We start from the raw sequence: 12,943 nt of genomic DNA, 5'->3' as shown, positions 1-12,943 counted from the left end.
TTAGGCTTCTCCCTAAGAGGTTTCCATCATGGTTCATGTACGTAGAAAGTTGGAAGGTTCTTAACAAAATTATTAAACATTTTTTTGGGGGGAACATAAATAGGTGTAAGAAAAAAAATATCTCCACGTACAGTACTTTGGAAAGTTAAAAAAGACATGAATTTCATACATTTTTATAAGCATTTTTACACTTTTTTTCCTAGAAGAATATGGAAATGTGTTTGGAAAAACATGGCAGGAATGAAAAAATGGGCAAAACAAAAACTGCAGAGACCATAATCAAAAGCAGCAATTATTTTTTGGATGGGAATTGAATACAGATTTATTACATTCTCCACTGTTATCAAAACTTGTTAAATGGGTTGTTTTAATTTATAAAACCAAGGAGGTTTGCCATTCAATCCTTATTAAGAATCTCTACTTTTTTAAGAACAAGGATTTTTACCCTATTAATGACCTACATTTTTATCACAAGTTGCAAGCAAGGTGTATGGAGCAGCCTCAGGAGCAAAACCGGCTCCATGGGGGCAGACACTAGCTGTTTTACAATGAAAAATATTGCTTAGTGCACAAAGAACAAGACCCAATGCAACTTCATTAATGGAAAAATGTAAAAGTTACAGAAAAATAGTGGAATAAACTAATGTTTTTTAATTTCAGATTTTTTTTAAATCACTAGTATATAAGACAATTATATTGCCAGGTGATTTTTATCACAAAATGAACACCTTAAAAACAAATCCCAAAAAATAATAGCAGAATTGCATTATTTTCACAATTTTACCCCACTTTAAATTTTTTCCTGTTTTCAGTACATTTTATGGTAAAATTAATTATGTAATTTTTAAAGTACAAATCGTCCCAGATGAAAAATCCCTCATATGGCTATGACAATGTTAAAATAAAAATAATTAAGGCTCCTGAAAGAAGAGGAGGAAAAAAAACGAACATATAAAAATGAAAATGTTTGCATGGTTAATTATATAGTTAAACAAATAAATTGTCTAGGCACACCTGTTGGTAAACTTTCATTGTGTATGTGGATCGTCCCCATAGGGCATTGGGGTACTCGGTACCGGGCCCTTCGGTTCTCAAGGCGGATGTCACGGTGGCCGACCCGGTCCGTGGCCCTAGGGGCGTCCGTTGTAAATGGGGAAAGGTCTTTAAAGGGATATGTTCGTGACGCCACCTGTGGTATTCGGTCAGGGTGACCGACACTGCTTTAAGAGGTCCACTGGGGTGATGTTATGGCAGCTAGATGATATACCTTCCCACAGGTGAAGTATGTCCCCAGGGCTTCCCAGAGTGTAGATGGTGGATGGTGTGAGGTGCAGTGAAGAACGAGGACACAAGGTTGCAGTCTCTTTACCTTTTTACTGAAGGCTTCAGCATCCACAGTTCAGAGCACAAACCACAGGGCAGACAGAGTCCGGCCAGTTTGGAGGCAAATCCAGAGTCCCCTTAACCAGGTGGAAATCAGTAGCCTTCCTCTAGCGCCTGGGTGTTGTAGTACCTTACTGCTGAGCCTCTCATAAGGTCCTCACAACTGTTGTAGATGTTCTAGATGTTATGTCTCTTTCTCTGTTCCCCAGATGGATAGGACAAACCCGTATGGCTGGTGGCCTGAGGCTTTTTACAGGGACTCTAGCATGCCCCGGCCCCCACAAGTTGCCACCGTGCCTCCTGGGTATAGGGCGGATCAGTAACTTGAAATGAGCTGTCCTGCTGGTCTCTGGAGCAAGGCATAAAGGACTGTTACTCCATCGGTGTTCCGGCTTCCGGATCCTGCGCCTCAGAAGGAGGCAGCCTGTGCAGGGCAGAACTCCTTCTGGTTTCCACTCCTTTTGCTAAGACTTTGTTTCTCACTCTCTACAATACAGTTCTCTGTTCGTGTCCTTTCTTGGGAACTGCTGCACGTGGGGCAGGTGCAGCTCTGTGTCTTTCTGTCTAGGCCTCTGACAGGATCCCACCCCTGTCAGGGACCCACTAACTGAGCGGAGCTCAGCTAGCAGCTGCCTGAGTGAAGCTCAGCCAGCTTCTTTCTGCCTTCTGCCTAACTTCCTATCTTCCTATCCAGACCACCAGTTTTACCTAATTTGTGAAGAGTGCCCTAATAAATAGGAGCATAGCTCCCCCTGGTGGACTGGAGTATGAAATGTGTTGCATGTTTGTGATACCTGGTAAAGAGACCTCCTTTATTGCCTTCAAATGTAACATCACTCCCCCCTAGAGGAGAATGATATTACTGCAACGACCAGGACCCTGGGGTGCTGCATATGTGCACATTCACACTGTGGCCATTAACAGACAAAAGCTAGATATTCCATTTGATACATATAGGGTACTTAGTTAACAGTATTTTGATCAAAAGAGAATAACAGTCCTCCCACCATGACAAGGTGCATCCAAGGATGGTCCCTAACGCAAGTGTCTCACTTTGTTACATGTAGGGAACAGAGAAGGACTTGAACCTGACTTTGGAAAGCTAAATAGACAAGAGTGCACAGTCTATCTACTTTGAGATCTGGTTGGTGTATGCTGTTTTGATCAAAGTACCCTATGTTTTTTTTACACATATTACTATTATTTATTTACTTACAGCATAGTATTTCATCATTGTTTTTAGTTTTTTAGATTTTGTTAATTACCGTATGTTCCAGCCTATAAGATGACCTTTTAACCCCTGAAAATCTTCTTAAAAGTCAGGGGTTAATCTATACACCGGGTGTCGTCTTATAGGGCGGGTGCGGACCAATGTGCACATGGTGGGGGGGAGTGTTCCCAATGACTCGAAGACTCCCGAGATCTCGGGAGACAAGATCTGAAACAGCATGCGCCGCCCCCAGCGGCCATTTTACCAGAAGCCACCGCGTCGCAGCAATGGAGCTGCTGGGGCCTCCAGGCTTTGAGGAAATGCCGGCAGAGCCCCGATGCTGCACAAAGAGCCACCGCTGCCCCCAGCACAGAGCCCCCATGCTGCACAAAGAGGAGCTGCCACTGCCCCCCAGCACAGAGACTCGCAGAGAGCATCGCTGCCACAATGATGTAATAGGGGGATACTCCACTTACACCTTGCCTATGAGACACCCCCTCCCTTCATCATCGGGACCACTCCCCCCACCATATGCAGATTGGTCCGCGCCCACCCTATAAGATGACACACAGCATATAAGAAGACCTCCGACTTTTAAGAATATTTTATATTTTAACTGGAAAAGTTGGGGGGTCGTCTTATACACCAGAAAATACAGTACATAGTTGACTACATAGTGTCTAAGATACCGACCAGTCTATTTGAGCTGACTAGTTTCTAAGTCAAGGGGCATGCAAAGACCAGTGGTGCAACCACAGCCTCTGGCCTGAGGTGCCAATATTTAGTAGAGTAGCTCCAACTGTCAAACAGGAAATTGGGAGGCAGACAAGTGGCGCATTCCTTTGTGCAGGTCGGGGGATTTTTTTCAGATGATATAGAGATATATAGATGTACAGCCTGTCTCCTATTTGAGTCACCAGCAATAAGGGGATCTTGGTGGGACCAGTAGAACATAGATGTTCCCATTTTGCAGGTGATATTTTGTTATCTTTCATGCCCTGGTGAAAGAGTCTCAATGGGCACCTTTAGCACATACCACAATTCATGATGCACAGATACGGCAGAGAAATATAGGTATAGTACAATGCGAAAGACTTCACTTACTTCTTACATTACATGAGTAATATCTATTGTAAATTCTACAATACTGTAGTTCAGAAGCCGAACAGTGTAGTCCTCCATACAGTATTATGGGTACCACATAGGCTTCCATATAGTATTATGGGCACCATATAGTTCTCCAAACAGTATTATGGGCACAACATAGTCCTTCATACAGTATAATGGGCACAACATAGTCCTCCATACAGAATTATATACACCTCATAGTCCTCCATACAGAATTATGGGCACCATAAAGCTCTCCATACAGAATAATGAGCCTCATATATTGCTTCGTGCAGTATTATGGGCAACACATAGTGCTCCATACAGAATAATGAGCCCCATATATTGCTCCATACAGTATTATGGGCACCATATAGTGCTCCATACAGAATAATGATGAGCCCTATATATTGCTCCATACAGAATAATGGACCCCATATAATGCTCCATACAGTATAATGAGCCACATATATTGCTCCATACAGTATAATGAGCCCCATATATTGTGCCATACAGTATAATGAGCCATATATTGCTACTTACAGTATAATGAGCCCTATATATTGCTCGATACAGGATAATGAGCCCCGAATATTGTGCCATGCAGTATAATGAACCACATATAATGCTCCAAACAGTATAAGGAGCCCCACATAATGCTCCATACAGTATAATAAGCCCCATTTATTGCTCCATACATAATGGGTCCCATTGGGCCTCAGTGACTAGCAGTGACATCATCGAGGCAGTGTTTCAAGCCGGGCAAATGAACAGCAGCGATGTTGGTGAGATCACCGCTTGCACAGCGAGAAAGTCTCATGGTGCAGAGGCGAGTTCACCGGAAGAATTTTACTGTGGTGAATTAAAACTGCTGTCAACTCACCTCTGCACCATTAGACTTTCTCACTGTGCGTGCGGTGATCTTGCCGAGGTCACGGCAGTTCATTTGCCTGGCTGTGAACGCAGCCTCAGTGACTGCCAGTAACCTTGATGATGTTGCCACTGGTCATTGATGCTGTATTCTCAGCAGCTCCCCAGTGATTCTCAGACTGGAATGTCGCATCTTGGCACCATCCAGGTTGAAAACTGTGTATACAGTTGTGCGTAAAAGTTTACATACCCCGGCAGAATTTTTGCTTTCTTGGCCTTTTTTTCAGAGAATATAAATGATAACACCAAAACTTTTTCTCCACTCATGGTTAGTGGTTGGGTGAAGCCATTTATTGTCAAACTACTGTGTTTTCTCTTTTTAAATCATAATGACAACCCAAAACATCCAAATGATCCTGATCAAAAGTTTACATACGCTGGAGAATTTGGCATGATAACATGCACAGAAGTTGACACAAATGGGTTTGAATGGCTACTAAAGGTAACACCTCACCTGTGACCTGTTTGCTTGCAGTCAGTGTGTGTGCATAAAAGCTGAGTGAGTTTCTGGGGTCCAGAGAGACTCTTGCATCTTTCATCCAGCCACTGACATTTCTGGATTGTGAGTCATGGGGAAAGCAAAAGAATTGTCAACGGATCTATGGGAAAAGGTAGTTGAACTATATAAAACCGGAAAGGGATACAAAAAGATATCCAAGGAATTGATAATGCCAGTCAGCAGCGTTCAAACTGTGATTAAAGGGAACCTATCACCCCGTTTTTTTCGGTATGAGATAAAAATACTGTTAAATAGGGCCTGAGCTGTGCATTACAATAGTGTAGTTTGAGGACCCCGATTCCCCACCTATGCTGCCGAAATACGTTACCAAAGTAGTCATTTTCGCCTGTCAATCAGGCTGGTCAGGTCGGATGGGCGTGGCTTCTTCCCCCAGATATTGCGTAGTTTTCCGTTGGTGGCGTAGTGGTGTGCGCATGTCCAAGGTCCCCAATCCTGCACGGGGGGGTGAAAATAGCAGCGATGTCCGTTATTCCATTGGTGGTCGGTGGGCGCGGCCATCTTCCTTTGGCCGCGCGTGCGCAGAAGCGGCGCTCTGCTGGCCGCGGCTTCAGGAAAATGGCCGCCGCGATCTCCATCTGCGCACGCGCGGCATCCCGCGGCCATTTTCCTGAAGCCGCGGCCAGCAGAGCGCCGCTTCTGCGCACGCGCGGCCAAAGGAAGATGGCCGCGCCCACCGACCACCAATGGAATAACGGACATCGCTGCTATTTTCACCCCCCCGTGCAGGATTGGGGACCTTGGACATGCGCACACCACTACGCCACCAACGGAAAACTACGCAATATCTGGGGGAAGAAGCCACGCCCATCCGACCTGACCAGCCTGATTGACAGGCGAAAATGACTACTTTGGTAACGTATTTCGGCAGCATAGGTGGGGAATCGGGGTCCACAAACTACACTATTGTAATGCACAGCTCAGGCCCTATTTAACAGTATTTTTATCTCATACCGAAAAAAACGGGGTGATAGGTTCCCTTTAACAAATGAAAAATCAGAGGCTCTGTTAAAACAAAATCACAGTCAGGTAGACCAACAAAAATTTCAAAGGTACCATGCCGAAATGCGCTTTGGGGTGGGTGACACAACGGTTTCTCAGGTAATTCCCCAGGCACTTATGCACTTTATTCTTATGGTCATTGCTCCAGACTTTGTCTATTGTGGCAGTTAACCTCTAGTGATTTCTCTCATGCTGCAAGTATGCCTACACTCTTGGATATACTATCTATGCATTAATATTATATTATCTATTATTATCTATATTATTTATATTGTCACACTTTGTAGTACAATACACTAAGCTAACTGACATGCTTATTAATGTTTTCCTTGCCTGCGGTTTCTTTTGGCCTGTTTCCAACCGTGGTCCCATCATTTTGACTTACTATTGTCATCTATTTATTATCCTTCCTATGTGATTTTACAGTTTTTTTCAATAAAGTTTTTTTTTACTTTTTGATACTTTGGTTCCTAGATGTGCTTTTTTCTTATATGATTATCATTGTTCTTGCACTGAACCCCTTCTATACATTCTTGCACCCCTACATGTTGGTTATATGCTCTGTGGGTGTTGGCTTGGTATATAGGTCTTCTGTACAATGCAGGGATGGGCTATTGGACAATACGCAAGCCTCTTGGAGAGAAGGCAACTACTGTTGGCACAATTATTAAGAAATGGATGAAGATTACTGTCAATCTTCCTTGGTTTGGGGCTCCACTGGGGTAAGAATAATTCTGAGAAATGTCAGGAATCAGCTCAGAACTACACAGGAGGACCTGGGCAACACCTGAAGAGAGCTGGGACCACATTCTCAAACATTACTCTAAGTAACTCACTGTGCCATCATGGATTAAAATCCTGCAGGGCACGCAAGGTATCCCTGCTCACTACAGCACATGTCCAGGCCCATTCAAAGTTCACCAATGACCATCTGGAGGAGCCATGTTAAAAACTCCTGTGGTCAGATAAGACCAAAATAGAACTTTTTCAGAATTAACTCCACTTGCTGTATTTGGAGGAAGAAGAAGGATGAATACAACTCCAAGAACATCATCCCAACCATGAAGCATAGTGGGGGAAACACCATACCTTGGGGGTGGTTTTCTGAAAAGGGGACAGGATGTCTGCACCATATTGAAGAGAGAATGGATGGGGTCATGTATCACGTGGTTTTGGTAAACAACTTACTTCCGTCAGTAAGAGCAATGAAGATGAGGTGTGACAATGACACACAGCCAAGGCAACTAGGCAAGGGCTCCCTTAGAAGCATTTCAAGGTCTTGTAGTGGCCTAGCCAGTCTCCACACCTGAACTCAATCTGAAAATCTTTGGAGGGAGCTGAAATTCATTGTTGCCCAAGGATAGCCCTGAAACGTGAAAGATCTGGAGAAGATCTGTGTGGAGGGGTTGGTCAAAATCCCTGCTGCAGTGTGTGCAAATTTGGTGAAGAACTACAAGAAATGTCTGACTTCTGTAACTAAAGAGAAATTAATATTCACTGCTCTCCGTGCCCATGGGAGTGGAGAGGAGTGAATATTAATTTCTCTTTAATAGTGGACACACTGTTAGCCACAAAAGATGGCTTCCTGCTGCTGCTGGACTCTGAACTGTGCCCGCTATTTAAGAGAATGAATATTCACTGCTCTCCATTCCCATGGACATGGAGAACAGTGAATATTAATTCTCTTTAGTAGCGGGCACACGTGTTCACCTGGCCGCTGCAGCAAGCCAGCACCTGAGGTTACTGTCTCCACTATTAAAGGGAACCTGTCACCCCCAAAATGGCTGGCTCTCTTTCAGGTAACATCGGGGGCTTATCTACAGCATTACAGAATGCTGTAGATAAGCCCCTGATGCCGGTGAGCTTACCTCACCAGCCATTTTGGGGGGTGACAGGTTCCCTTTAAAGATCAATGAATATTTACTGCTCCACACACCCATAGTCCCTGCATGGAGAGCAGTGAGTATTCTGGCAGCTGTCCTCTGCTTGTAAGCAGGGCATGACATCACTGCCAGGTCTTCCTTTCAAGCATAAATCAGCTACTAGTATCCGAACAGGATGCTGTGAGGGAGAGCAGGGAAGGTAAGTAGAATGTTTTTTGCTTTTTTAAAACTTTTCTGATGGAGGACCATGCATACCAAGATAGGGATGAGGGGGGCATGCATACCTGGATGTGGATGAGGAGGCTATGCATACCAATATAGAGACGATGGGGCCATGCATTCCAGGAATATACTATAGTCAATAAGTTTTCCCAGTTTTTTGTGGTAAAATTAGGTGATTTGGCTTATATTTGGGTCATCTTATATTCGAGTATATACAGTATTTTCTCCCTTATAACACATATCTACAATATAGGTGGTAAGTGACTGGCTGGTGGATGGTGTGTTCGCTGTTTGAATTATTTTGTAGTAAACTGTCGTTACATTCAAAATCAATGGGATTCTCATAGCTAGGCTGACCATACACATTAGATGGCTTTTAGCAGCTATCACAGGCAACACTCCCATTCACAGGCATGCCCTTTCGGCCAAATGCTCTTGTGTTCTCTTTGACAAACTCGCCAGTTGACATGTTGTTCAGTTGCCAAACCCGTTGAACTTAGGAGGTTCAGACAATATTAGTTTAATATTTATGGTGGGCCCAAACCTTTATTATGACATAGTAACACAAATATATTAATTAATGTGGTGACCTTGTGGGAATTCTAACACTTGTGATTATGCCAGTGAGGAAGATGGTGCATATGACAATGGATTTCTAAGTTGAAAGACTGTATTGTCTGTTGTGTATTCTGGATACAACTTAACTTCTCAGTTTTTCTGGTTAACAAACGCCAACAAAGATTTCTGCTACTTTCTGGCACTGGTACAATTTCACATCACGTGTTGCTGTAAAACAGTACACGTGTTTCCATTAGTGTGATCTACATTGTGAAGAAGGCGCCTCATCTCTGCCAGTAGCCCCAGGAGTCTTCTTCCATCTATTCAATAATACAGTGAAGGAAATAATTGATCCCTTGCTGATTTTGTAAATTTGCCCACTGACAAAGACATGAACAGTCTATAATTTTAAGGGTAGGTTAATTTTAACATTGAGAGATAGAATATCAAAAATATAATCCAGAAAATCACACTGTATATATTATATAAATTTATTTGCATTTTGCAGTGAGAAAAAAGTTTAGATCCCCCAACCAACTATTAAGAGTTCTGGCTCCTACAGACCAGTTAGACGCTCAATCAACTCGTTACCTGCATTAGAGACAGCTGTCTTACACAGTCACCTTTATAAAAGACTCCTGTCCACAGACTCAATTAATCAGTCAGACTCTAACCTCTACAACATGGGCAAGACCAAAAAGCTTTCTAAGGATGTCAGGGACAAGATCATAGACCTGCACAAAGCTGGAAAGGGCTACAAAATCATATGTAAGACACTGGGTGAGAAGGAGACAACTGTTGCTACAATAGTAAGAAAATAGTTGAAATACAAAATGACTGTCAATCGACATCGATCTGGGGCACCTTTCAAAATCTCATCTCATGGGGTATCCTTGATCACGAGGAAGGTGAGAGATCAGACTAAAACTACATGGAGGGAATTTGTTAATGATTTCAAGGCAGCTGAGACCACAGTCACCAAGAAAACCATTGCTAACACAATACGCCTTAAAGGTTTAAAATCTTGCAGTGCCCTCAAGGCCCCCTGCTCAAGAAGGCACATGTGCAGGCCCGTCTGAAGTTTGCCAATGAACACCTGGATGATTCTGCGAGTGATTGGGAGTGTCACGATATGTCACGACCCAACAGAGGTCGGTCCTGCTGACGGCACAACACACACACACAACGGGATGGTAAAGAGAAGAGGAAGGCTCTACCGATAGGGAATGAAGGATGGAGACGTCCTGAGCTCGAACCTGAGTTTGTCCCTGCATTCTCATAGCACGCTCTTTCCCCCTGCCGCCATCACGATCCTCATCCCTCACTGTCACCTGACATTGCCCTGGCTAGTACATTGGCCGGTAAGGTCACTGGCCTCAGCACTGCAGATGGTGCAACACAGGGGTGAATGACAAGCATGAGACAGACGAGGTGAAAACTCAGACCCATAGAAGCGCTGAGTGCGCGAAACGGCCGACGTCCTGTCGTTCACTCCCCGCACCCTCACGTTTTGCCTGCCGATTCCAAGAAAATGTCTGTAACCTTGATATGGTAAAATAAAAGACATCAACTTCACTGCAAACTGGGTGACTGCCACATTTCTCTTTTTATTTTCTATATACTTATTTCTTACTGCAAAATGAAAATGAATTTATATAATTTATACAATGTGATTTTCATGATTTTATTTTTGATATTCTATCTCTTAATGTTAAAATTACCCTACCCCCTTACTGACCTCGGACGTACTATACCGTCCGAGGTCAGCTCCCCTGCTTTGATGCAGGGCTCCGCGGTGAGCCCGCATCAAAGCCGGGACATGTCAGCTGTTTTGAATAGCTGACATGTGCCCGCAATAGGCGCGGGCAGAATCGCGATCTGCCCGCGCCTATTAACTAGTTAAATGCCGCTGTCAAATGCAGACAGCGGCATTTAACTACCGCATCCGGCCGGGCGGCCGGATATGACGTCATCGCCGACCCCCGTCACATGATCGGAGGTCGGCGATGCTTCTGAATGGTAACCATAGAGGTCCTTGAGACCTCTATGGTTACTGATCTCCGGCAGCTGTGAGCGCCACCCTGTGGTCGGCGCTCACAGCACACCTGCAATTCTGCTGTGTAGCAGCGATCTTATGATCGCTGCTACATAGCAGAGCCGATCGCGTTGTGCCTGCTTCTAGCCTCCCATGGAGGCTATTGAAGCATGGCAAAAGTGAAAAAAAAAGTTAAAAAAAATGTGAAAAAAATAAATAAAACATAAAAGTTTAAATCACCCCCCTTTCGCCCCAATCAAAATAAATCAATAAAAAAAAAATCAAACCTACACATATTTGGTATTGCCGCGTTCAGAATCGCCCGGTCTATCAATAAAAAAAGCATTAACCTGATCGCTAAATGGCGTAACGAGAAAAAAAATCGAATTGCCAGAATTACGTTTTTTTGGTCACCGCGACATTGCATTAAAATGCAATAACGGGCGATCAAAAAAATGTATCTGCACCGAAATAGTATCATTAAAAACGCCAGCTCGGCACGCAAAAAATAAGCCCTCAACCGACCCCAGATCATGAAAAATGGAGACGCTACGAGTATCGGAAAATGGCGCAATTTTTTTTTTTTTTTAGCAAAGTTTGGAATTTTTTTTCACCACTTAGGTAAAAAATAACCTAGTCATGTTAGGTGTCTATGAACTCGTAATGACCTGGAGAATCATAATGGCAGGTCAGTTTTAGCATTTAGTGAACCTAGCAAAAAAGCCAAGCAAAAAACAAGTGTGGGATTGCACTTTTTTTGCAATTTCACCGCACTTGGAATTTTTTTCCCATTTTCTAGTACACGACATGGTAAAACCAATGATGTCGTTCAAAAGTACAACTCGTCCCGCAAAAAATAAGCTCTCACATGGCCAAATTGACGGAAAAATAAAAAAGTTATGGCTCTGGGAAGGAGGGGAGTGAAAAACGAAAACGGAAAAACGAAAAATCCCAAGGTCGTGAAGGGGTTAAAATTATAGACTATTCATGTCTTTGTCAGTGGGCAAACTTACAAAATCAGCAAGGGATCAAATAATTATTTATTTTACTGTATGTCACATCTAATGACGGATTTACGTAGATTTAGGTAAATAGGTGAGACCCCAAATAATCAAATTTGCATAATATGAAGAGTCTTGCAAAACACACGCAATAGATAAGTGTAATAAAATTCTTGTAGCATACTATTAATTATTATAAAAATGAAGTATTCATTTCCTGCATAGACAATTATTTTTTTCTTTTTGTTTATCCTCTTGATCTTTCTACTGCATTTTTTAATTGATGTAGCCATAAAATATTTTCTTTTCTATATGTAAATCTACTTTTTACAGCAAAGTGGGCATGATCATCATCTCTCTATAGATGTCTTCCCGAGGACTACACCCAATTGGTTAAAAAGACTAATTTTAAAATGCCGAGAAATGAAGGCCATATCTCAGAAAGTAAAAAGTAAAACAGCACCAGATTCTAGAGAACAGCGGCGTTACACCGGGTAGAAGATGACATGTTTAAGGAAAGTGACAGGTTCTCTCTAAGTTATCAATTTATTCAGAAATGAATTGATTTTCTTTACAGAATATTAAAATATCTTAATTATTGAGAATATTCCTCATTGTGCCCATTCAGACAATATTACATTTAAAATGTACTTATTGTTAACTTTATATCTATGCAGTACTTTAATTTACTACATATTTGTTCGGACGACCCATTTAATGACTCAGTTTTCAGGTTTTTAAAAGAAGAGACGTTTCTCAATAAAGGGAATATTTGTGATTTATTGAAACGCTGACAGGTGTTAACAATTCCATAGGAGCTTCACATGACTTCAGATGACTGTTATGTTCAAAGGTCTTTTCCTTTTGCTAAAAAAAAAAGAAATTCATAATTCAAAAATTATATCATTAGCAAACAGCAATCAATTATGTACACAATGGCTACAATTTCTTGGTAGTGGATTGAATGTTTGATGGTACAACCACCATTGTAGGCTATTTGACCTACTGTTCCTCAGTGGACTCAATATCTGGAGACTATGCAGGTCTGACAATCATCAGGAAATGCAACTTATAAGAAATGATAATTAGTAAGAG

The 12,943-nt window shown here is 42.5% G+C and overlaps 1 protein-coding gene across 1 annotated transcript in view; it reads right to left on the bottom strand.

Annotated features, from left to right (window-relative positions):
• Positions 1-12,379: 12,379 nt before the first annotated feature.
• Positions 12,380-12,943, bottom strand: part of LOC143769711 (alpha-2-macroglobulin-like protein 1) — a 135,897-nt gene continuing 135,333 nt past the window's right edge. Inside the window, exon 36 of the mRNA XM_077258497.1 lies at positions 12,380-12,715. Coding sequence (XP_077114612.1) covers positions 12,696-12,715 — 20 coding nt within the window. The 3' untranslated portion in view covers positions 12,380-12,695. The remainder of the gene's footprint in view (positions 12,716-12,943) is intronic.

This window comes from Ranitomeya variabilis, chromosome 4, assembly GCF_051348905.1.
Source record: "Ranitomeya variabilis isolate aRanVar5 chromosome 4, aRanVar5.hap1, whole genome shotgun sequence".
Lineage (NCBI taxonomy): Eukaryota > Metazoa > Chordata > Amphibia > Anura > Dendrobatidae > Ranitomeya > Ranitomeya variabilis.
The sequence above is the reverse complement of the archived record's forward strand: the minus strand, read 5'-3'. Positions and strand labels throughout refer to the sequence as shown.